This window comes from Coregonus lavaretus (genome assembly GCF_964263955.1).
Source record: "Coregonus lavaretus genome assembly, chromosome: 20".
NCBI classification, from domain to species: Eukaryota; Metazoa; Chordata; class Actinopteri; order Salmoniformes; family Salmonidae; genus Coregonus; species Coregonus lavaretus.
This window is the reverse complement of record NC_140007.1, coordinates 29484784-29511963: the sequence shown is the minus strand read 5'-3', so window position 1 is coordinate 29511963 and position 27180 is coordinate 29484784. Positions and strand designations below refer to the sequence as shown.

Sequence of the window (27180 nt, the reverse complement as noted above, 5' to 3'; positions counted from 1 at the left end):
ATATACAGTGTGTGCAAATGTAGCAAGTTATGGAGGTAAGGCAATAAATAGGCTATAGTGCAGAATAATTACAATAGTATTAACACTAGAATGCTAGATGTGCAAGAGATGATGTGCAAATAGAGATACTGGGGTACAAATGAGCAAAAGAAATAACAATATAGGGATGAGGTAGTTGGGCGGGCTAATTTCAGATGGGCTGTGTACAGGTGCAGTGATCGGTAAGGTGCTCTGACAACTGATGCTTAAAGTTATTGAGGGAGATAAGAGTCTCCAGCTTCAGAGATTTTTGCAATTCGTTCCAGTCATTGGCAGCAGAGAACTGGAAGGAATGGCGGCCAAAGGAGGTGTTGGCTTTGGGAATGACCAGTGAGATATACCTGCTGGAGCACAGACTACGGGTGGGTGCTGCTATGGTGACCAATGAGCTAAGATAAGGCGGGGATTTGCCTAGCAGTGATTTATAGATGGCCTGGAGCCAGTGGGTTTGACGACGAACATGTAGTGAGGACCAGCCAACAAGAGCGTACAGGTCACAGTGGTGGGTAGTGTATGGGGCTTTGGAGACAAAACGGATGGCACTGTGATAGACTAATCCATATTTCCCAGTCCACTACCATTTTACTATTTCCTTTTGCAATACATCCTTCTATTTTACTGTGATGTCTTACGAGGGTCTTGAACCTCTCTATATGTACTATTTCTAAAAATAAATACTTTACCTAAGAGTATAATCATATTTCCCATTGATTGATCTGTTCGATGCCCCATATATTGAGCATTCTTTTTGTGGCGAGAATTTTATATAATAATTTAAATGGAAAAGAACGGATTGATCCGTCAATTGTTGTTTTGTATATCAGTTCAGTAACCCGATGCCATGGTATTTCCTTTCTGGAACTTGGGATTTTGTCAGCAATTAGTTTGATATTTTTTGCAACGAAACATTGCTGTGGAGTTTTTTCCTTTTATTTTTCCCCAAATTCCACCTAAATGTCAGAGAGAGCGAGAGAGCAACCGTCATCTTGTGCAGCCCTTTAACGTAATTCATAATTTAAAACTAATTTCTTCATTAGTAATTTCATTACATTGTTACTAATTTATAAGCTGAATGGTATTTTTGTGCAGTTGCATTGTTAGTGTAACTTAAACAGGCTAGCTGTAGCAGATGCTTTAAGTTGTGATATAATGTACTTTTTTATTGTGACTTCTATGTGTCTCCAAAATTATCTGACATCCATGAATTAATTCAATTGTCTGCTTTTTCTCTGAACTTGAGAATGGCCCACTAAAAGCAGTGCATCCTAATGGCTTTGCAACCATGACAGAAAGCCAAACATTGAGTGCAGTCGTTTTAACCATGCTTATCCTCACACTGTGGTTCATTAGTTTGATGCTGCATACCCTGACTCTACAGTAAAGCAAGGCCAAAGATAAGACATAGATTGACTGGCATGATAGGCCTAAAATGCAGTGTTTCTTCATTTGAAATCATGACGTTGATAACATCATGAATTATCTTGTTTTTACTGACGGACGTTAGTTCGTTTTCTTGCAGTCTCAGAAAGCTTTTGGCACAGACAGCCGAACGAACCCCTGCAGAGTCAGAGCTGTGTGTTCTTAATATAGACGTGAGACAGACGGTGAAACTTGTCTTCTATGCGGTGTAAATTAGCTCTGTAAATTTAGCAATGGATATGTCACCTCCAATGCAAAGAGGGCCTAGCGTTGTTTGTTGCTGGGATTTTTTATCAAGGAGCCAGCTTCACATTCTAATTAGACTGTCAATATTCTGCACATTTCTTGACAGGATTTGTTCACATCTCAGTTTTAATTCACAGTAAAGGCTCATATATTTTGCTTCTGGTAGGCCCAAAGTCAGGATTGGTCAAAATATGTGCTACACCATTTGTAGGGCCACAGCACTAAATGGTAAAATTTACATTAAAATAGGAATGACATAGTTAAAAGCAAACATTTTGATACAGTTTAGAGAGATATTCCATGTCATGACATTATGAATAAAAAAATATGTATCATCACTGGTGTCCAATGGTCACATACCTGTCATACTGTATCTTTCATCTGTCACAGATGTGGATGAGTAGTGAAGTGTCAATGCAGCATGAAACCTGTGTCAAAACGTGTGGCATGTCTGTAAGTCACTTTGTCAATGTTGCATCCTTTTTCCATCATGGATCTTCCCGTTTGTGTAATATGATGACTCGTTGAGCTGTTAAGGATGCACCATTCATGCAGTCAAAAACGACATACAGTATGTGACTATATTACGCTTTCAAGGAGCAGAGATGTCCCAGTTGTCCTCCAAAGGCCATGCACTCCATGCACCCGAACTCAATGGTTTTATAGACTCCCTTCAAGCCCCATTTGACCTAGAAGTTAAAGAATATCAAAGAGCAGAGGTTGTCTTAAGAGTTGTCCTTACATGCAATTGTCTTTATTGTGTTCTAGGCTCTTCCCAAGCCACATCTTGGCCTAGGCATTGAAGTACATATAGGGTCAAGTGTACTCACAGAACGTACATACTGTATTGCATTATAATAATAATAATAGGTCATTTAGCAGACGCTCTTATCCAGAGCGACTTACAGGAGCAATTAGGGTTAAGTGCCTTGCTCAAGGGCACATCGACAGATTTTTCACCTAGTGGGCTCGGGGATTAGAACCAGCGACCTTTCGGTTACTGGCACAACGCTCTTAACCACTAAGCTAACTGCCGCCCACATATTATGATATGTGTTTTTACATGAGCATCCAGTATCCAGTGCTGGTGTCAATGTGGCCTCTGTAAGGGACACTCAAAGTCTCAGGGAGCACTCTGTCCTGTTCTGTTTCTTGGAGTCCATATCATATACCAAAGAGGGAGGCCAGGACCAGGGTGTTCTTCTCCCAATCCAGGATGGGGATCCGATGGGATCTGAGTGACACAGACAGGTGCTAGAGTCCTTACTCCCACTTTGGCTCTAAACACATTCACTGGACGGTGGCCATGAATGTGTTAATTTCATTTATCCATCATTCCAGTTGGATCTGACAGTCAGAGTAAACAGATGTGAGACTGACAAAGGATTTTCTTTATCAATCTGACTCCTCTTCCAGGACACAGTGGGAAACCCAGGTCCTTCTGTATAATTTCCTGGCAATACATAAGCAAAAGAGTAAAACCACAATGTTCCAGTCTACATCATCTATATTTGTGACCATCAGGCACAGGCAGATGTGATCAGTTATTTTCCTCAAGAGTGGGAGGAGAAAGATGGATTATATTTTCAGGCAGCTATCTGTGTACAGAAACTGACATGAGTTATTTTACACTGTTGTCCTGTTTCTGAATTAACAGTATGGTAGCCAACATACACTTCATGAACAAATGTATGTGGACACCTGCTCGTCGAATATCTCATTCCAAAATCATGGGCATTAATATGGAGTTGGTCCCCCCTTTACTGCTATAAGAGCCTCCACTCTTCTGGGAAGGCTTTCCACTAGATGTTGGAACATTGCTGCAGGGACTTGCTTCCATTCAGCAAAACTGTTGCCACAAAGTTGGAAGCACAGAATCGTCCCTTCACTGGAACTAAGGGGTCTAGCCCGAACCATGAAAAACAGCCCCAGACCATTATTCCTCCTCCACCTAACTCTACAGTTGTCACTATGCATTGGGGCAGGTAGTGTTCTCCTGGCATCCGCCAAACCCAGATTCGTCCGTTGGACTGCCAGTTGGTGAAGCATGATTCATCACTCCAGAGAACGCGTTTTCACTGCTCCGGAGTCCAATGGCGGCAAGCTTTACACCACTCCAGCCGATGCTTGGCATTGCGCAAGGTGATCTTAGGCTTGTGTGCGGCTGCTCGGCCATGGAAACCCATTTTATGAAGTTCCCGACGAACAGGTCTTGTGCTGACGTTGCTTCCAGCAGCAGTTTGGAACTCAGTAGTGAGTGTTGCAACCGAGGACAGACGATTTTTACGCACTTTAGCACTCAGCGGTCCCGTTCCGTGAGCTTGTGTGCACTACGACTTTGCGGCTGAGCCGTTGTTGCTCCTAGACGTTTCTACTTCACAATAACAGCACTTACAGTTGACCAGGGCAGCTCTAGGAGGGCAGACATTTTATGAAGTGACTTGTTGGAAAGGTGGCATCCTATGACAGTGCCACGTTGAAGGTCACTGAGCTCTTCAGTAAGGCCATTCTACTGCCAATGTTTGTCTATGGAGATTGCATGGCGGTGTGCTCGATTTTATACACCTGTCAGCAACGGGTGTGGCTGAAATGGCCGAATCCACTAATTTGAAGGGGTGTCCACATACTTTTGTATATATAGTGTATTATCAAATAGAGAACACATTGATGCTGTCAAGGATAATTTGAAGAGCATGTCAGTAGTAGGGTGTGACTTATCTCACATTATAGCCACCCACCATTCTGTATGCAGCAGCAGTAATAATACTGTAATACATTGATACTCTGAATGTGGTTGTTGTTTTTTGATGTGCTTCAGAGTGCTGTCCTAGTCATAGCACACAGAGAGGGGAAGGCGAGCTGGACTGGAGTAGGCCATACTACTGTAAACACGTGAAGAGACTATGAAAGGCATAAATCCTAATTACAGAAATAGGACCCGGCAAGTTCTAATTATCCCAACCAGCCCTTCCCTGGCCGTAACTACAACAACAAAGAACCCCATTATCTGTTGTGATAGTTGGCAACTTGCTGTTTTGTTTTCCTGGCATAACATACACTGAGTGTACAATTAAGTGATAATGCCCGAGAAGCCGGTGTTTGTTGGATATATTGGCACGGGTGTTGTTAGGCCCGAGACAAAAAATAAATATATATGTAAAAATACAAGTTTGCATTTCTGCTGTGCAGGAAAATTCTCAGCAACAAAAGAGTGATCAAATTAAGATCCTACATCTGTAGATCACGCCTGACACTAATAATCCAACAACATATTCAAATAATGATTTACATATTTTCATTAAAAACGTTATTTTGATGAATTTATTCGTACTATTTCATCCTTCCACAAGATATAGTCCAGACACATATCTAGGGTTGCTAGAGACGCGACCCAGTCGTTCGCCTGGCATAGAGAATGTGCTCACTCATCAGGACACTGTTGTTCAGAGGAGCTAGTAAACAACACAGCTACAGTAACATAATCACTTCAAACTGAAGCTGGAAAGACAGCAAATTAGCTGCGTTTCGTTTTACCTTTTTTCAATAGATTTTTTTTTTGTATATATCCAAAAAAATTATGCCAGCTGATTCATGATTTCAACTGGCTGAGAAACGCTGCCTGCCTTTCTGTCTCATCCCGACTCCCGACACGTTCATTACTATCGGACAGCAGGAGATCGAATTTGAATATTGAAACAATGTTGCAAATGTCAGCGAGACAGACATCAAGGTTTATACAAATCTCCACTGTTGAAAACTATATGTTAGTCTAAAAGCAATGTGAGATAATGTCTAGATGCTTTTTATAGTGGAGATCAAGTTTATAAAGTGCCTGACTGGGTTGATGAGACAGTGGATTGGGCAGTCAGATGGAACAGAGTAAATAGGCATTTTAACGTCATAGATTTAGCTGGTGGTAACTTGTGGAATAGACACTGGGTGGAATGCGGTTTTCACAAATCAGCATTCAGGATTAGACCCACCCGTTGTATAAAGCATTAAGAACACCTGCTCTTTCATGACAGACTGACCAGGTGAATCCAGGTGAAAGCTATGATCCCTTATTGACGTCACTTGTTAAATCGACTTCAATCAGTGTAGATGAAGGGGAGGAGACAGGTTAAAGAAGCCTTGAGACAATTGAGACATGGATTGTGTATGTGTGCCATTCAGAGGGTGAATAGGCAAGACAAAATATTTAAGTGCCTTTGAGAAGGGGTATGGTAGTAGGTGCCAGGCACACCGATTTGTGTCAAGAACTGCAACACTGCTGGGTTTTTCACGCTCAACTGTTTCCCGTGTGTATCAAGAATGGTCCACCACCCAAAGGACATCCAGCCAACTTGATACAACTGTGGGAAGCATTGGAGTTAACATGGGCCAGTATCCCTGTGGAATGCTTTCAACACCTTGTAGAGTCCATGCCCCAACGAATTGAGGCTGTTCTAAAGGCAAAAGGAGGGGTGCAACTCAATATTAGGAAGGTGTTCTTAATGTTTTGTACACTAAGTGTATACATCAAATTAATTAATTTGTAACCATAGCACTCTTAACTTTTCTTACTTAACCAAAGCACTGTATACAAGTGCAGAGACTTTCCTCACTGAGTGTTCTTCACAGTTATGTCATGGTCAGTTTTATCTGTGTTAATGTGTCTCTTTCCTTACTGTAGTCAGTGTTTTAGTTAACGTGACCTTTTAACCAGTTTATACATTTGAACTGCAGAATCATTTACATTCTCAGAGATTTGCATAGTAGTAGTGAAGACTCCACAGACAGAGAGGTACATGGATATGCTAGAGGCAGCAGGCGGCAGTGTTCTGAGCAGTGGGGGTTGGGTAGGTCAAGGCATGCAGTAGTGCAGCCAAGCGTGTCATTAGTGCTGCTCTAACTCCACCTCCAGCAGCGCTGTCGGGAACACCTGATCCAACCAGGAACCAAGACACCTGCAGACTGCAGTCACTGGGCTCTGGGTGTCTCAGAAGGTGATTGTGAAGGTGAGCCGTGAGGAAGAAGTGTACCTTCTGGTGGGAGAAAGGGGCGGAGCCAGGATATTTACTTCGGTCCTTCTGCACACATGGCTATTCATTGTTTGAACAGGGTCAATCTTTCCGGTCTGAGGATCTTGATGTTTATGCAGTAAGGAATCTAAGTAGCTCAGTTAGTGTACAAGACCTCCTGTTTGATATAGCATGTCTTGAACAGACAACACAGCACTGCTCCTGCTCTCTCTCTCTCTCTCTCTCTCTCTCTCTCTCTCTCTCTCTCTCTCTCTCTCTCTCTCTCTCTCTCTCTCTCTCTCTCTCTCTCTCTCTCTCTCTCTCTCTCTCTCTCTCTCTCTCTCTCTCTCTCTCTCTCTCTCTCTCTCTCTCTCTCTCTCTCTCTCTCTCTCTCTCTCTCTCTCTCTCTCGCTCTCGCTCTCTCGCTCTCTCTCTCTCTCTCTCTCTCTCTCTCTCTCTCAGGCCTGGCCCTAGAGCCTCCCCCTTGTGACACACTTACAGGGCTGCATTGGCAGCATGACTTTCACTGCTCTCCAAGGACAGCTGTCTGATGCACCTTCAGGAAAAACTAACAAACATGGAGGCCTTAGGAGTCCAAGTGCACAGACCCTGCTCCTTTTACACTAACCACCTGTGAGTAGTTGCACCTCCATGCTGCTATGTGTGCATGCATGTGTTTGAGAGTTGAATGTGCATGTGTTAGAAAGAGTGAGAAAGAAGGTGTATGTGTGTGCAGAGTGAAATGTGCATTTGGACTATAAATACAATACATCTATATGGCTATTAATAGCACTCTCTCTAGGCAGTAACTTTAGGTTGCAGTTTGTTTGCTGCTCAGGGTTGTACTTGCCAATGCAATGTTTTGATTTTGGACGGATAGGTTGGAAGCTTTTGCGTTGGAATTCAAGAAATGTATGTGCAATGTAGGCTAAGTACTATAGCCAGAATGCATTGAATGCTTTGGTATATTATCCTTTTGTTTGGAACTCATATGTCATTATACAGATATGCAGATATGGAAATGTGAAAGATATTCAGCCATTGAAGGACAATTAAAAGTTGACTAGAGAAATACTTATTTAAATGAAAAACAAACGTGTTTTGTCTAATAGCATCGTTATGACGTTTGCAGACAGAATGCAAAGCATATAGATATGCTATAACATGTTATTTATTCAAATCAAATCAAATCTTATTTGTCACATACACGCGTTTAGCAGATGTTGTTGCGGGTGTAGAGAAATGCTTGTGCTTCTAGCTCCGACAGTGCAGTAATATCTAACAAGTAATATCTAACAATTTCACAACATATACCCAATACATACAAATCTAAGTAAGGAATAGAATTAAGAATATATACATATATGGACAAGCAATGACAGAGCGGCATGGACTAAGATACAGTAGAATATTATAGAATACAGTATATACATATGAGATGAATAATGCAAGATATGTAAACATTATTAAAGTGACTAGTGTTCCATTTCTTAAAGTGGCCAGTGATTTCAATAGGCAGCAGCAGCCTCTAATGTGCTAGTGATGGCTATTTAACAGTCTGGTGGCCTTGAGATAGAAGTTGTTTTTCATTCTCTCGGTCCCAGCTTTGATGCACCTGTACTGACCTCGCCTTCTGGATGATAGCGGGGTGAACAGGCAGTGGCTCGGGTGGTTGATGTCCTTGATGATCTTTTTGGCCTTCCTGTGACATCGGGTGCTGTAGGTGTCCTGGAGGGCAGATAGTTTGCCCCCGGTAATGTGTTTTTGAATAGGTATTGTGTTTTTGAAAAGGTATTAGTATTGTTATTGAGCTGTTATTGTGCCATTGTTCATTGTGAGGCAAGATTGACGGCTCTGCCACTAGACCAAACCATTCTTTATCCAGCAGGTCATTAAGGTGTGTGAGGGTGGGCTGCAGCCTCCTCTCCTAAGCTATTGAACCACCTCCAGTCCAGGAGCTCTCTCTCTCCATTAAAAACCTCTCGGCCAGGGGGTGTGGCCATGCAAGACTGTGCAGCCATTGTGTTTACTGATACATATGCACAGAGAGGAGGTGTGTGCACACACAATAGTGGAAAGTTAAACCAGACAAAAGGTCTTTTTATGGGTTTCAGTATTCTGCTTAGGAACAACTGGGCAAAATGCCATCTGGCAGCCGGTCAATGTGTTAGTGAGGGCAGAACCTACACACACAGTGGTCACTGGTTGTAATCTTGAGCCTGCCTCAATACAGTTCTGCTTATTCAACAATGTAAGATGATAGAGGTATACCATATACACAAGGGTTTACTGGTTATGAAACTTTTTCGGATGCAAGAGTTGAGAATCAACATTTGCTGATCTTTGTGTCTCCTGAATGCATGTTAGGGGATGTCCTACAGATGAACTTAATAAAGGGGCACAGCAGCACCACAGATCGATATTGAAAACATTTAAAGTGAGGATGAAAATGATTTTGAATCCACCACAGGAAGCGTTTTGGTCTTGTGTAAGTCAGGTCTCCCAACCACAGTGTCAAACGAAATGATTCACTTGCCCCAGACAAGCCATAATCAGTTTGCAAAAATGGGGAAAAGGCACCGACTGAATTTCCTCCATGTTCTAGACCTCAGAGATGTATATTAACCCCTCTCATTGCGGTTAAAGTGTGGAAAATGGCATTTGGTGCCAGGCTTCTTCAAGTTTATGAACATTTTGGGGCCTAACATTTAGTGTTCAAATGATACAATAAAAAAACGTTATATAAAGTATCTAGGCCTATCTTTAATGCATCTCAGTTGTCAGAAATGTGATGCATAAGATAACTTTTTTATTTTATGAGGGGGTTGACATGTTAGACAATGAGCTTATATAAAATAAAGGGAAAGCTCAGTGTGGAGGGATGGCTGTAGACCAAGGTTACGTTTGACCAGACTGGCTAATTAGTCTGATTACTGCACAGCTTGATTGGCAAGACGTTTTGCTGAGGCTTTTATCAACTCACTTGGGGAAGGCTCCATCCCGACAGCTTCTGCTCCAGCACAACCTCTCTATTTTAGGCCTACAGCAAGTTTCGGTCTGGAAAATAGCAAGTGTCTAAATTTGAGAACATATGGAGAACTGAAACGGTGTGTGAAGAAAAGTTTCCCTTTCTGTGACAGAGTCATTGTTTTGATCTAAGTATGGGATGTTGGCTACATTTAGACACTATACAGACAAGGCTATAAGGAGATGAGTTAGGGTTAAGATTCCTCCTCAGTGAGGGTGTTCAGTATTCTGAAGCAGAAAGGACTCTCTGGCTTGCAGACCAGCAGCTCCTTGTAATATCTAGGAGACATTTAGAAGAAATCTGTAGGTTTTTTCACTGTGAAATGGTGTCTTCCTGATCCCAGTACTGTAGATCCTAATGCTCCAATGCCCCTCTCTTTTCCCTGACCTCTCTTTCACTCCTTAACGCTCACTCTCACCTCCCTAACCCCCCCCCCCCCCTCCTCATTCTCCTCTCTCCTGATGCCCTGCCTGGTGTCTGTCTCTCCGTCCTGCAGTAATCCGTCAGACCAGCAATGCTCGTCTTCCAAGCCCCCGTTGGGCTCTTCCGCCATGACATCACGGATCCTGCTGCGGCAGCAGTTGATGCGAGAGCAGCTCCAGGAGCAGGAGCGGCGGGAGCAGCAGAGACGTCAGGCCTCCTCCACCTCACAGCACCCCCAGACCACCGGCGGCCACACCCACACCCAGACACCGGCCATCAACGTCAGCGCGCCCCCCAGCCTGCCCCCCGCATCCCAGCTACCCATGGAGGTGTTGAAGGTAAGCAATAAGTATTGTCCTCAGTTCTCACACCTGATGACACAGGTGACACACCCCCTCTCTTGCTTGCTGCTTCACTGTGATCTGACAACAATGCCACTCCTCACACAGTTCCAGAGGTCTCACTATCACCTCTAGATGCAGGGATTCATACTCAGATGTTGTTTGAAGAAGATACTGTGGGTTGGATGACTCTGTATTGGCAACTTGATCATTAAACTTCTGGACAGTCGAGCAAGCACGGTTTACTATGATAAGTGTGTTAAAACGCTTATGGGGATTATCTTTCCTGAGAGAATTCCTCTTTAATGCATGCTGTGCTTCCAGCCATTTGGATTTAGCCATCTTTAATCCTATTTGCTGAGCTACATTCATATCTTTTCATAGCTTTGATTCCTTGTTAGTCTGCTCTGGATGACTAGAGACTGTTGCACATTTTCTGAAAGCTAGGGGAGACAGAGATTGATAACTACAGTGGCTTGCAAAAGTATTCACCCCCCTTGGCATTTTTCCTATTTTGTTGCCTTACAACCTGGAATTAAAATATATTTTTTGGGGGGTTTGTATCATTTGATTTACACAACATGCCTACCACTTTGTAAATGCAAAATGTTTTTTGCAAACAAGAAATAAGACAAAAAAAACAAGAATTAAGACAAAAAAACAGAAAACTTGAGCGTGCATAACTATTCACCCCCACAAAGTCAATACTTTGTAGAGCCACCTTTTGCAGCAATTACAGCTGCAAGTCTCTTGGGGTATGTCTCTATAAGCTTGGCACATATAGCCACTGGGATTTTTGCCCATTCTTCAAGGCAAAACTGCTCCAGCTTCTTCAAGTTGGATGGGTTCCACTGGTGTACAGCAATCTTTAAGTCATACCACAGATTCTCAATTGGATTGAGGTCTGGGCTTTGACTAGGCCATTCCAAGACATTGAAGTGTTTCCCCTTAAACCACTCAAGTGTTGCTTTAGCAGTATGCTTAGGGTCATTGTCCTGCTGGAAGGTGAACCTCTGTCCCAGTCTCAAATCTCTGGAAGACTGAAACAGGTTTCCCTCAAGAATTTCCCTGTATTTAGCGCCATCCATCATTCCTTCAATTCTGACCAGTTTCCCAGTCCCTGCCGATGGAAAAACTTCCCCACAGCATGATGCTGCCACCAGCATGCTTCACTGTGGGGATGGTGTTCTCGGTGTGATGAGAGGTGTTGGGTTTGCGCCAGACATAGCGTTTTCCTTGATTGCCAAAAAGCTCAATTTTTGTCTCATCTGACCAGAGTACCTTCTTCCATATGTTTGGGGAGTCTCCCACATGCCTTTTGGCGAACACCAAACGTGTTTGCTTATTTTTTTCTATAAGCAATGGCTTTTTTCTGGCCACTCTTCCGTAAAGCCCAGCTCTGTGGAGTGTACGGCTTAAAGTGGTCCTATGGACAGATACAGTGGCTTGTGAAAGTATTCATCCCCTTGGCATTTTTCCTATTTTGTTGCCTTACAACCTGGAATTAAAATTGATTTTTGGGGGGATTTGTATCATTTGATTTAAACAACATGCCTACCACTTTGTAGATGCAAAATATTTTTTGCAAACAAGAAATAAGACAAAAAAACAAGAAATAAGAAAAAAAACTGAAAACTTGAGCGTGCATAACTATTCACAACCCACAAAGTCAATACTTTGTAGAGCCACCTTTTGCAGCAATTACAGCTGCAAGTCTCTTGGGGTATGTCTCTATAAGCTTGGCACATCTAGCCACTGGAATTTTTGCCCATTCTTCAAGGCAAAACTGCTCCAATACTTATTTCCCTCATTAAAATGCAAATCAATTTATAACATTTTTGACATGCGTTTTTCTGGATTTTTTTGTTGTTATTCTGTCTCTCACTGTTCAAATAAACCTACCATTAAAATTATAGACTGATCATTTCTTTGTCAGTGGGCAAATGTACAAAATCAGCAGGGGATCAAATACTTTTTTCCCTCACTGTATTTCTCCTTTGTCTTTTCCTTTGAATATGAGCATTTCCCTGTTGTTTCCAATATTGTCACTGCAACATTCTGATTGATTGTTATCATTGGAAAAAATCTAATGTTTTCATTTCTTAAGAAAATAGTGAGAATATGAATCATAAACGATAAAGATAATAACACAATGATACCGTTTTATGACACAATGATACAGCACGTGGTAGCTTTATAGCATGAACTGCCTGACAAGCATTTCTTAAGAGCATACTGCCACCCATTCACAAAACGGTGAGGGTATGTTTTTACAATGAATGCATGATTGTTTAAAAAAAAATAACACTTCTGGGGCACAACCTCATTTTAAGTAGATCAGGCGAGACTGAGTCATTTCTGATTCGGAGTCTGACTGCTTTAGAACTTGTTTATCTCTGAACCCTCTGAACATGCAGATTTACTGGAAGTATTGTAGTAATTTAGCAGTAGAAAAGCCCTAGTCCATGTTTTACTGCAATTTGCGTGATTGTTTTGATTGAAGTTTACGCATTTAGGATTTTGCCATCTGGGTAGTCCATTTATAACAATTTCTGTTTGTTAAAGTAGGTTGTATGTGAGCAAGTGTTCCATAGCACTGTAATATTTGATAATGGCAAATATGATTAATATTGTATTGATTGATAGCTTTTGTGGAAATATTTACAGTGCATTCGGAAAATATTCAGAACCCTTTACTTTTTCCACATTTTGTTACGTTACAAGCTTATTCTAAAATTGATTAAAGTATTTTCTTTCCTCATCAATCTACACACACTACCCCATAATAAAAAAGCAAAAACAGGTTTTTAGAAATAGTTGCAAATTTATTGAAACACTGAAATATCACATTTACATAAGTATTCAGACCCTTTACTCAGTACTTTGTTGAAGCACCTTTGGCAGCGATGACAGCCTCGAGTCTTCTTGGGTATGACGCTACAAGCTTGGCACACCTGTATTTGGGGAGTTTCTCCCATTCTTCTCTGCAGATCTCTCAAGCTCTGTCAGGTTGGATGGGGAGTGTCACTGCACAGCTATTTTCAGGTCTCTTCAGAGATGTTCGATCGAGTTCAAGTCTGGGCTCTGGCTGGGCCACTCAAGGACATTAAGAGACTTGTCCCGAAGCCACTCCTGCATTGTCTTGGCTGTGTGCTTAGGGTCATTGCCCTGTTGGAAGGTAAACCTTCGCCCCAGTCTGAGGTCCTGAGCGCTCTGGAGCAGGTTTTCATCAAGGATCTCTCTGTACTTTGCTCCGTTCATCTTTGCTTCGATCCTGACTAGTCTCCCAGTCCCTGCCCTTGAAAAACATTCCCACAGCATGATGCTGCCACCACCATGCTTCACCGTAGGGATGGTGCGAGGTTTCCTCCAGACGTGACACTTGGCATTCAGGCCAAAGAGTTCAATCTTGGTTTCATTAGACCAGACCAGAGAATCTTGTTTCTCATGGTCTGAGAGTCTTTAGGTGCCTTTTGGCAAACTCCAAGCGGGCTGTCATGTGCCTTTTACTGAGGAGTGGTTTCCGTCTTGCCACTCTACCAAAAAGTCCTGATTGGTGGAGTGCTGCAGAGATGGTTGTCCTTCTGGAAGGATCTCCCATCTCCACAGAGGAACTCTGGAGCTCTGTCAGAGTGACCAAGGCCCTTCTCCCCCGATTGCAAGCTCTAGGAAGAGTCTTGGTGGTTCCAAAGTTCTTCCATTTAAGAATGAATTGCCACTGTGTTCTTGAGGCCCTTCAGTGCTGCAGAACATTTTTGGTACCCTACCCCAGATCTGTGCCTTGACACAATCCTGTCTCGGAGTTCTACAGACAATTCCTTCGACCTTATGGCTTGGTTTTTGCTCTTACATGCACTGCTAACTGTGGGACCTTATATAGACAGGTGTGTGCCTTTTCAAATCATGTCCAATCAATTGAATTTAACACAGGTGGACTCCAATCAAGTTGTAGAAACATCTCAAGGATGATCAATGGAAACAGGATGCACCTGAGCTAAATTTCGAGTCTTTCTGGTATTTCTGTTTTGTATTTTTAATACATTCGCAAACATAAAAAAAAAAACTGTTTTCGCTTTGTCATTATGGGTTATTGTGTGTAGATTGATGAGGAACATGTTTTATTTAATCCATTTTATAATAAGGCTGTAATGTAACAAAATGTGGAGAAAGTGAAGGGGTCTGAATACTTTCCGAATGCACTGTATGTGATTATTGTGATTATGTGATCATTTTGTTTTAACTTCCTAAAATTAAAGCCTTAATTCCATTATGTAAAATTCCATTCCATATAGTATAAAGTAGTAGGATAGTAGTAGAAGTAGTGCCCCCCTCTTGTCATCATACGGAACATGTGTGGCATGGGTCTCCCGGTGGCGCAGTGGTCTAAGGCTAGAGGTCCTGGTTCGAATCCAGGCTCTGTCGTAGCCGGCCACGACCGGGAGACCCATGGGGCGGCGCACAATTGGCCCAGCGTCGTCCAGGGTAGGGGAGGGAATGGCCGGCAGGGATGTAGCTCAGTTGGTAGAGCATGGCGTTTGCAACGCCAGGGTTGTGGGTTCGATTCCCACGGGGGGCCAGTATGAAAAATAAAAAAATAATGTATGCACTAACTGTAAGTCGCTCTGGATAAGAGCGTCTGCTAAATGACTAAAATGTAAATGTCCAACCATTGAAACCATTGCCCTCCACATACAGCATAGACATTGCTTATCCTATACTCTGTAAAATCATTATCTCTTTGAGAGGTTTAGGATAACCCCATGAAAGAGTACGATACAACAAGCTGGAAGACATTTCTGTGATTCGGGTTTGGAGCATTCTTCATTGACTGAAATTCCCCCAAATGAAAGGACTGTTCCTGCCTAGCACTAAGCACTGTAGAGTGGGGTTTACCTGCTCGCTTGTCTGTGACTAGATTAGCACAGTCCATACACAAAGCTGCACAAAATTAGCTTAGGGGTACCAGGCGGGGCTGCTGGACCTTAAAAGTGAAAACATTAAGCTCAGATGAGTTTGTCTAAAGACAGATTGGGCCCTTAATTAACCAAGTGACCCCTGACCTTTGAAGGAATATGTACGGGATCAGTTTGGGGATCAGGACAAAGGCAAGCAGTCTTACCACACACCCTAACTCTAATTCAGCGAAGAATGCTCATAATTAGCCCCACTGCTTTCATTCCATGGCATAAGGGAAAAAAACACTAGCTTTGAAATTTATGTAGGATCATTTCTTAAAAGGGTTCAACATGATTTCTAGATTTAGTGAAAAGGAATTAGCGTATTATGAGAAGAACAAAGCATTGTGCGTAGTGTTCAGCTCTGAAAATGACAGGATGTGTTCTTTTGGATCACACTGCATCAAAGTTATGCATTAATGAAGCATTATATACAGATGTAGGATCTTAATTTGAACCAGTTTGCTACAGCAGGAAAATAATCCTGCAGCAACATGAAATGTGAATTATAACGTGGATTATAATTAATGGACATTTTTTGTAGGGGTTGATATGTTTTTCGTTAGGGCAAATCAAGTCTGACAAATTACAAACTTTAGAAGCCTTTTTACACCTCGAATACACTACAAATTTGCAATTCCTGCTGTGCAGGAAAATTATCAGCACCAAAAGAGTGATCAAATTAAGATCCTACATCTGTAATTATCCATGGATGTCACATACAGTAATTTTCGTATTTACTAGTTTACAGATGGTTACACTTTGGTTTAGCTTCAAAGAAACAGTTGAGTTAAACTTGAGAAATTCATCAAATACAATTATTGAACCTTTGAGACATTAGACATTGTAAGATGTCATAATATAATTAAATGAATAGCTCAGGAAAATTGCATTAGGTTTACTCTCATGGATTAGATCAGGGTTCGCAAACGTTTTCACTTAGGCCCCCCTTCCAGCATTGGGGAACATCCCGCGCCCCCCCTGTGTGCGCGCACCACATCTATTTCTATGGGCACAAGCACTGTTCATGACACAAACTGTTCACACCCTTCTTGTTGTCGGAGAGAACATTTAGCAGGTTTAAAGCTTATTTCCTGCAATTCTACACATTTTGTCATGGGGTGCAGAGAAAATGTTGCCGTTTTAATGCTCATTTTCTTGCAAACATTACAACAAAATCTATGGGCTAAAAAACCTAGCTAAAAAAATTGTAATTTACTTTATCGAGGAGGAGTTGCTTGTTGCCTCAGGACTGTGTTGAACAGAGGCCTGTCTTATTTTGGAGGATATTATTTATTGTTTCTTTTATTCTAGTAATGTCCCGTTAATCAAGTTTGATCTAAGACAAAATTCAAGCCATGTACCTTCTGACTTCACACTAGTTACTAGTGTTTCTCTCATGGAAGTTATAAACACCAAATGAGAACCGTAAGGCAAAGAACTTCTAGTTTGAAAGAACTTCTAGTTCAGTTACTAGAGGCGTAAAGTTAAATCTGTATTGAGTGAAATCAAATTGACAAAGCCTGCATTCTGTATTCTGGCCAATTCTAATGCATATTTTAAGTAATGTACAAGTAGTGTCGATTTTTTACCTGCTTCTTGGCTCACTATATTGAGGTAATCCAGTGTTATAATCCATGTTATTATTTCAATTTAAATGTCAATCAATCAATGTAAAAAAAATACATAAAATAAAACGCTGATCTTGTTCCATTGTCTCAATAACACCCTGGTAAATAGATGTCGCTATCGATTCAAACTAATTCATCATAACAAAAGCACTATCCAGGTCAAAAAAATACTGAGTCAGATTAGCTGGAAGTATGCCTTGGTATTCCCTGGTGGGAACAGATGTAGGACTGGAGTGAGAATGTAGAAAGATTAGCGTAAGATGTAGAACTCTGAAATATACAGAAAACATAGTGTCAATGGATTCTAACTTGTGTTTTCCATATGTCAGATTTGCAGCAACATTTGCCTGTCTACTGCACTGTATAATTGTCTCCCGAGTGGCGCAGTGGTCTAAGGCACTGCATCGCAGTGCTAGCTGTGCCACTAGAGATCCTGGTTCGAATCCAGGCTCTGTCGTAGCCGGCCGTGACCGGGAGACCCATGGGGCGGCGCACAATTGGCACAGCGTCGTCCAGGGTAAGGGAGGGAATGGCTGGCAGGGATGTAGCTCAGTTGGTAGAGGATGGCGTTTGCAACGCCAGGGTTGTGGGTTTGATTCCCAGGGGGGGCCAGTATGAAAAATAAAAAAAATAATGTATGCACTCAATAATGTAAGTCGCTCTGGATAAGAGCGTCTGCTAAATGACTAAAATGTAAATGTATAATGATGAAATGTATTGTTACTGTTGGAGGTTGTGCATGTGGCCGTCATATTAGTAGTAATAATAGTGTTAATTGCATGTCAAGACGTTAAGAGACTTATCAGATTGTTCAGCATGTGTTGTTATTGCGCTTTCTAAGAAAACATACATGCTAATTATTTTTTTATAATCAAACACACATGTACAAAAACAGTGCAACTAGTACTTACTCCTCAATTACAGCTCAGAGGCCAAAGTCACCTGTAATTTCGTGTCTAGGATTGTTGGATGATTATTTGGTGTGCCAGGTGTGCCATTTAGATACAAATCAGGGATTGCTCCCACCTCTCTAACATTTAGAAAATATTATTTGATGGTTTGATTTATTTAGGATGCATCTAATTCTGCACAATTCCTCCACCTCTTATTGTTGACGAACAGTGCATTTAAAGGACATTTAAGGCTGGCCCAGAGGGTGACTGACGTTTTAATTGGTCAGGATACATTCTCAACTTTGACCCCTTCAGTTATCACATGTTAACATGCCTGAAATAACTTTCGACTCTCCCCAGGGGAATTCCCAAAATACCTCAGAGCGCTATTAATAGACCTGCCAGTTAGGATACATTCCTTTGGGAATTACTAGAAATAGGGAATGCCAATTTACATTGAGCATTGCACTTCCATTGAATTACCTTTTTTTTGTTTTTGTTGCATAAAACAAATAGGCCTACCAGTAAATGCTTATTACCATGTTATAGTAGAACATTGTACGATATTCTCTATTGATGCTAGTGTGGTGTCAGTTGTTACTGTAGATACTATTTGCAAGGTTAAATTACCCCAGCCAATAAGGGCCCGGGGGAGGAACAGTCTGGTTCTGTTGCTGTGTTGTTGAGCCAAGAGTTCAGGAGGTGAATGGGGTTGTGAGGAGCTCCATCTGCCTCAAGCCTTTCCAAATAACCAGACTCTGTCATCCACACATTTGGTTATCCTGAGCTCATTAACCACCACACCAGTGAATTCAAATGTCATTCTATAAAGTAGTTTATATATTCTGTTGCCTGTGTTTTTTGGTGGATAAGAGTACAGCTGTAAATGCTCTCTAACAGTATTTGGTTTAATTTGAAGTTATTCTACCAGTGATTTTTGTTCAGGTCATAGGGTAGACTGTTTGAACCCTGTATCTGAATTGAACTTACATTTGATTGCCTTTCACATTTACCCCATGTTTTGTCATGGTTTTTGTAACCCAGGATTCTTGTAAAGGGCTTGAAAAGGAAATATTAGATAGTTACAGATTTGAACATTTGGACTTTGGATGGTAAGACAGACTGTCTTTCTCCAGAGCTTGGCAAGGCTTGGCTACAGTCAATTTCTACACGTGATGGATACACACATGCTTCAGTACAACATATTTTAAACTCTGAATTACAGTACCAGTCAAAAGTTTGGACACCCCTACTCATTCCAGGGTTTTTCTTCATTTTACATTGTAGAATAATAGTGAAGACATCAAAACTATGAAATAACACATATTGACTCATGTAGTAACAAAGAAAGTGTTAAACAAATCAAAATATATTTAATTTTTGAGATTCTTCAAATAGCCACCCTTTGCCTTGATGACAGCTTTGCACACTCTTGGCATTCTCTCAACCAGCTTCACCTGGAATGCTTTTCCAACAGTCTTGAAGGAGTTCCTGCATATGCTGAGCACTTGTTGGCTGCTTTTCCTTCACTCTGCGGTCCGACTCATCCCAAACCATCTCAATTTGGTTGAGGTCGGGGGATTGTGGAGGCCAGGTCATCTGATGCAGCACTCCATCACTCTCCTTCTTGGTAAAATAGCCCTTACACAGCCTGGAGGTTTGTTGGGTCATTGTCCTGTTGAAAAACAAATGATAGTCCCACTAAGCCCAAACCAGATGGGATGGCGTATCGCTGCAGAATGCTGTGGTAGCCATGCTGGTTAAATGTGCCTTGAATTCTAAATACATCACAGACAGTGTCACCAGCAAAGCACCCCCACTCCATAACACCTCCTCCTCCATGCTTTACGGTGGGAAATACACATGCGGAGATCATCCGTTCACCCATACAGCGTCTCACAAAGACATGGAACCAAAAATCTCCAATTTGGACACCAGACCAAAGGACAAATTTCCACCGGTCTAATGTCCATTGCTCATGTTTCTTGGCCAAAGCAAGTATTTTCTTCTTATTGGTGTCCTTTAGTAATGGTTTCTTTGCAGCAATTCGACCATGAAGGCCTGATTCACACAGTCTCCTCTGAACAGTTGATGTTGAGATGTGTCTGTTACTTGAACTCTGTGAAGCATTTATTTGGGCTGCAGTTTCTGAGGCTGGTAACTCTAATGTACTTATCCTGTGCAGCAGAGGTAACTCTGGGTCTTCCATTCCTGTGGCGGTCCTCATGAGAGCCAGTTTCATCATAGCGCTTGATGGTTTTTGAGACTGCACTTGAATAAACTTTAAAAGTTCTTGAAAGTTTCCATATTGACTGACCTTCATGTCTTAAAGTAATGATGGACTGTTGTTTCTCTTTGCTTATTTGAGTTGTTCTTGCCATAATATGGACTTGGTCTTTTTCCAAATAGGGCTATCTTCTGAATACCACCCCTACCTTGTCACAACACAACTGATTGGCTCAAATGCATTAAGAAGGAAAGAAATTCCACAAATTAACTTTTAAAAAGGCACACCTGTTAATTGAAATGCATTCCAGGTGACTATCTCATGAAGCTGGCTGAGAGAATGCCAAGAGTGTGCAAAGCTGTCATCAAGGCAAAGGGTGTCTATTTGAAGAATCTCAAATATAAAATATATTTTGATTTGTTTAACACTTTTATGGTTACTACATGATTCCATATGTGTTATTTCATAGTTTTGATGTCTTCACTATTATTCTACAATGCAAAAAACTGTAAAAATAAACAAAAACCCTTGAATGAGTAGGTGTGTCCAAACTTTTGACTGGTAGTGTATATCCAAGCAAATGTCTTAACAAGACATCTTTGTTTTCATTACTGGTTTATAATTGCTAATTTATCAGTTGGTCATCTTTGCTATTGTTGGAACCCTTGAATGCAGTGATGTACTGTCCATGGGTATCTGTTATGATTCAGGAGTAACTTCATATTAGAGATAATGTTACAGGTAGCTGAAGGCTCATGTTTAGAAACATAGACATTTTATTACAATCTGCTGTCTCTCAGGCTTGAGTAAACAATTAATAAAGTAGACCTCCCTTCAGCAACGTAATCACTTTTTTTTTTTTTTTTTTTTCAATTAAGATGTTTAGACAAACAAAAAAATACAGTATATATTTTACTTTATTGTGAAGCCTGTAGTTTACAAGAATAGTTTTAGCTCAGTGATCCTATCATCCAAAAAGAGCAGAGGAACCAGCCAGTGTGCAACAGCTATGCATGGGGTTAAAGAGGAGATGAGAAGTTATCTGGCCTGGGGCAAGTGTCAGTAGACAGGGTGACCTGGCCTAGGCTGTAAAAAGAGCCTCTTTGTAAGACTCCCACTCTGACGTCAAACTAGCACCATAAAGGCATAAATTCATATTTTACATAAATCATCACAACCTTTAAAAGGTTCATCGTGTCTCACTTAGACTTGTTAACATGCGTAGCTAATTACTTTTTTCCGCCTTTTATAAGCTGAGCTAGAGGTGTTCCTCCCAATATTATCAGTGTTGAAAGCAGCGCATGACAGAGGAAGACAGCCTCTCTGGTCCTGCATAGACTTTCAGAGGGAATATAATTAGGTTTTAAGCATCTCTCTTTTGGAGTTGGAATATAAATTGTGCAATATGTTGGAGATGCTTGAATACCACCATTATCAGGTAGGTCCAGTATTATGCTGATTGAAATACATTTTATTTTCCCCCCTTTTCTTTTGGGGTATGGTAAGATAAACATAACATTTATTCAGATGGAACGTGTGACATGGATTGTGAATACATGTATTTATATCTAGGGATATTTAACTATCAAGAGATAGCACAGAAACAAATATACATGAAAAGAAAGTAAATGTCTGCTTACTGCTTACTGCTTACTGCTTTGGGATTTACTAGTAATATTGATAATTTATAACATTTCAACCCATACTTGACTTTCTCTGGTCAAGTCAAGTACTGTATCACTAGTTCAGCTGACATTTATTTTATTTTCATATTAATCAGTAACCAAGTTCAATGCTAATGCCATTTGGTTTCTTTACTCTTTTTACTAATGCTATCTCTTTATTATCATTGTTATAAATGTATGGAAACATTTTCAAGGCTGTTTCTTGTTTATTCAGTGAGATATGAGAGCTCTTTTCTTGAGTGCATAGCACAATTGCAACATGACCAACGATCATCAACCCATCATATCAGCGTTTGAGGATTCTGACTTTCTCACTTATGTCTCTCCCTCTCCTCTCTTAACTCTCCCTCCTTCACACCATCCCTCCCTCCCTCCTCCAGGTGCAGACTCATCTGGAGAACCCCACCAAGTACCACATCCAGCAGGCCCAGCAGCAGCAGGTGAAGCGCTACCTGGGCAAGCTTGGCTCCCTGCCCTGCCCCAACCAGTCCTCTGACCACAGGGGCATGCCTCCGGGGCCGGGCAACAGTGCCCCCAACAGCCCCATGGCCTTACTCACCCTCAACGTCAACTGTGAGAAAGAGGTAACACAACATGCAACATGGCCATAGATGCCGAGCTACAATGCAGTGTGTGTGAATTCAGTGTGCTTTTAAAACCATGATAAATGCCAATTTTCCATTACTTCTGCTTCATAGCAATGTGTATTTGAGTAATGAATGGTAGTAACACCATGGAGTTGGATAATACATATTAATTTAGAAGGAAATTGTATTGTCTGTTGATTAACCCTTAATTGAATCACTGTCTGTTAGAAAATATGTTATCTCGAATTCAATTTTAGTTTTTTTTATTGTAGATGGATGATGTCATTGATGACATAATTAGTCTGGAATCGAGTTATAACGATGATATCCTTGGATTAATGGACCCAGGGCTTCAGATGGCCAATACGGTATGATTGTCTTAATTTACTGTCTGCTTGCGTTAGGCCAGTAACCGAAAGGCTGCTGGTTCGAATACCTGAGCCGACAAGGGGGAAATCTGTCTATGTGCCCTTGAGCAAGGCACTTAACCCTAATTTGCTCCAGGGGCGCCATACTACTATGGCTGACCCTGTAGAACAACACATCTTACTGCGCCTATCCGATGTAGGCCTATGTGACAATAAAACATCAGGGTTTTCTTACCTGCCTGTAGAAAACCCAGATAGCCTTTTCATAGTAGATGTGTCTACAAGTACAGCAGAGTGTTTGCTTACAGATCATTGTGTAAACACATTTTTAAGGGTTAACTACTAATGTTTAAGCACCACCTGGTATATTTTACCCTGCTAACGTTACTATTGTCTGTGGCCCCGTGTAGCTCAGTTGATAGAGCATGGCGCTTGCAACGCCAGGGTTGTGGGTTCGATTCCCACGGGGGGCCAGTATGAAAATGTATGCACTCACTAACTGTAAGTAAATTAAATGAAAAAAATGAAATGTTATCTTGTCTCATCAGATCGCTGTCAACACTAACCTCTTGGACATTTATGGTAACCAGGGCATGCCCCCTCCAGGCCTGGCCATCAACTCCTGCCCTGCCAACCTGCCCAACATCAAAAGGGAATACTCAGGTGAGCATGACCCCATTACATGGAAAAGATTCAAACATGGTGTTACCAATTACTCTACAGACCTTTGTGACTGAGCAATATGTGTAAAAGGGTCAGGGAAATGTGTATGCATGTGCTTTGCATTGATATGGTTTTTGATTATTGTAAACTTTGTTATTTTGTAATTCAAAATAAGGAGAAATGCAATGAACATTTTATGTGCCAAATAGTTTCCCAATCTCCGGCCATCATGCACATGCTGGACAAGTCTGGATCGTGTGGCAAGTTTGAGAACTATCCAAGGCCTGAAGGGTTTCCTGTAGGTACGTCTGCATAGTCATATTCATATTTACTTTAGCTAACTGTGAGTTTGAGTTAGGTTACACGGGTGCATATTGCTTAGCCTTTAATGTGCTCAGCACAGTTTCATTTATTTTCTTCCCGACTAACTAAATGTTTCTGGCATAACTGTTTGTTGTGTGTCAACATCAATGTTTGCCATTGTCTTTCAGATGTAGGATCTTAAATTGATCCAGTTTGAAAATAATCCTGCAGCAACTGCAGGAAATGTGAATTACTATGTGGATTATAATTAATGTACAATTTTGTAGGGGTTGATACATTTTTCATAAGGGAAAATCAAATCTGAAATGTCACAGTGGAAATTACACATTTTAAACCTCAAATACACTACACGTTTTACATTTCCTGCATTGCAAGTATGTTCTCCTGCAACAGGGTTATCAAATTAAGATCCTACATCTGTAGTTTTTATGAGTCATTGTCCATACCTAATGCTAACTGCTTTATTTCAGAAGCAGAGGTCAGGGCAATGGCAAAGGAAAGACAGAAGAAGGATAACCATAATTTGAGTGAGTTTTGTTATACTGTAATTATCAGCTATCTAGTAATATGATGTGGGTTGTTTAGATATGCTGTGATATTACCTGTTCTTTATTACATTTTGCATGATTGATTGTTTCTTATTGTTCTCATCTTGGCCCTATTTGCTGTAGTTGAGAGAAGACGGAGGTTTAACATCAACGACCGGATCAAAGAATTGGGGACAATGATTCCAAAATCAAATGATCCGTAAGTTGCGTATGTTGACGCAGATTTTAAGTCTTTCTATCAGATACAGCACAGTCTGGAATTATTGGATCCCTTGATAAAGATGAGCAAAAAAAACTTTATAAAATCAATAATACAAAAATTTGAACAATTATATATTATTTTATACTAATACAATTGCTCAAAGGAAGAGATGTTGTGTAACAAGTAATAAAAACAAATCTCAAAATGATATGGGTCAAAATTATTGTAACGACACTGAGCCTTTTTCTAAAATGTTTTATTAGATTGGGGAACACACTAGGAGGGATCTTAGACCATTCCTCCGTACAGAATCTTTCCATATCCTTGTATAATTTGTCTGCGCTAATGGACTGCCCTCTTCAATTTAAACCACAGGTTTTCAATATGGTTATGCCATTGCAAAATGTTGATTTTGTTGTCAATTAACCATTTATTTGTGGATATTGTCTTGCTGGAATATTCACTTGCGGCAAAGTTTCAGCCTCCTGGCAGAGGCAACCAGGTTTTGGGCTAAAATATCCTGGTACTTGGTCAAGTTCATAATGCCGTTGACCTTAACAAGGGCCCTAGGACCAGTGGAAGCAAAATAGCCCCATAACATCAAAGATCCACCACCATATTTTACAGTAGGGATGAGGTATTTTACTGCATATGCATTGTTCTTTCGAAGGCCAAACCCATCGCTGGTGTGCATGGCCAAAAATGGTCATCTGACCATAGCACTGGTCCAATCCAAGTGCCAATGCCGTTTAGCAAACTCCAGGTGGTGCTATGGTCAGATGACATGAAAATAGAGGTCTTTGGCAACGAACACCAATGGTGGGTTTGGCCTTTGAGGACCTGGAACGATTCTGTATGGAGGAATGGTCTAAGATCCCTCCCAAAGTGTTCTCCAATCTCATAAAACATTTTAGAAAAAGGCTCAGTGTCGTTATCCTCGCAAAGGGAAGGGTACTGGAGTATTAAAAACAGGGGATCCAAACATTTTAACCCCTATCTTTTAGCGTTTTTTGTTAAATGAAATCTCTTTCTCTGAGCAATTGTATTAGTATAAAATATATTTATTTTTTAACATACAATTAGCTCAGTATTTGTATTATTTATGTTATACAGTCTTTTTGCTCAACTTTATCAAAGGATCCAATAATTCTGGACCCCACTGTATATATCATGGGTCAGACATTCACCCTAGGTTAGAGTTGACGATAATTATAGATCAATGCCTCAGTTTATTTCCAATGCATCCATACCCTTGAGAATAGTGTGAGTTAGAACGTTGTCAGTGGACTCTAGAATGCTAACAGTTCCGGCTGATAAAATCTTGCTGGCCTACCGTGCCCCTTTCTGGTCCTCAGGGATATGCGTTGGAACAAAGGCACCATTCTCAAGGCGTCGGTGGACTACATCAGGAAGCTACAGAGGGAGCAGCAGAGGGCCAAGGAGCTGGAGAACAGACAGAAGAAGCTGGAGCACGCCAATAGACACCTGATGCTGCGGATACAGGTACAGCACTGTAGGCCGTGGCGCACTGGGAGAGAAAAGGAGCTACTAGCCATGCCTTCAAAATGTCACACACTGTATTAGCCAATCAAAGTAGGTTTGAATTGAGATGAGGCTCTTCTATATTCTGGATGGGATCAGATATGCAGCATACAGACAGACAATGTTGATAACACTCTCTCGCTTTCCTTTCTCTTTTCTCTTTCTCCCTCCCTTGATGGGGTTCAGGAGTTGGAGATGCAAGCTCGTGCCCATGGTCTGACCACAGCCTCATCTGCCCTCTGCTCAGCGGAGCGCTCAGCCCGAGGCATCAAGCAGGAGCCAGCCCTGGGAGACTGCCACCAAGATCTGTACCCAATCCACCCCCAACACCAACACCACCCAGCCTGCACTCCAGACCAGGTTCAGTACACCACCTTGGAGCTCAACGATGGAGCATCTCCCTACACCGAGGGCCACAGGGGTGTCTCAGGCGACCAGAGGCATTACGGCGGTCATACTAAGGGGGCCTTGAAGCTCAGTGACATCCTGATGGCCGACATCTTGTCCCCGGTGGGAGGGGGAGACCCCCTGCTCTCCTCTGTCTCGCCCGGGGCCTCTAAGGACAGCAGCTGCTCAGGCAGCATAAGCATGGAAGAGAACGACCAGAGCTGTTAGCACTCACTGCTGCCACTCCCCCCACCTGCATCTTTATCTCCATCCCTCCAACCTGTTCTATGTTGTGTTGAGGCCTCCTCAGACAACTCCCTTCAGTAGATAACTTCAGCCAGCTGCTGGTTGGTTAGTTAGTTAGTTAGTTTGTTTGTTTTCAGGTGTTTACACATATTACATTTTTCATAGCTATTTTTTATTTTAATTTTTTATTATATGGTATCATTGGGTTCTGAAAGACATCAAACTGAATTTAGTTCAGTTTCTCTTATGTATTGAGTTTAAATTACTTTTTAATAGTTTGTTTTAATAGATCATGGTCTGATTTTATAAATACTTTGATGACAATGAGTCAGGGAGTGATATCTCACCAAAGGTATTCATCCCCCTTGGTGTTTTTCCTATTTTGTTGCATTACAACCGGTAATTTAAATGGATTTTTATTTGAAT

At 41.4% G+C, this 27180-nt stretch overlaps 1 protein-coding gene across 2 annotated transcripts; it reads left to right on the top strand.

Moving 5' to 3' along the window:
* Window positions 1-21469: 21469 nt before the first annotated feature.
* LOC311148311 (microphthalmia-associated transcription factor-like) lies at window positions 21470-26736 on the top strand (the record flags this gene model as incomplete). 2 transcript variants are annotated; one of them, XM_084185232.1, is made up of 9 exons in its annotated part: window positions 21470-21640; window positions 22268-22471; window positions 22747-22842; window positions 23391-23505; window positions 23715-23807; window positions 24300-24356; window positions 24501-24576; window positions 25935-26082; window positions 26308-26736. In XM_084185232.1, the coding sequence occupies exons 1-9, from the start codon at window positions 21608-21610 to the stop codon at window positions 26734-26736; spliced, it is 1251 nt and encodes a 416-aa protein (XP_084041358.1). In that variant the 5' UTR covers window positions 21470-21607. The 2 variants fall into 2 exon arrangements, with proteins under 2 accessions (XP_084041358.1, XP_084041359.1); XM_084185233.1 differs by lacking the exon at window positions 23715-23807 and having other exon boundaries at window positions 23391-23544.
* Window positions 26737-27180: the final 444 nt, after the last annotated feature.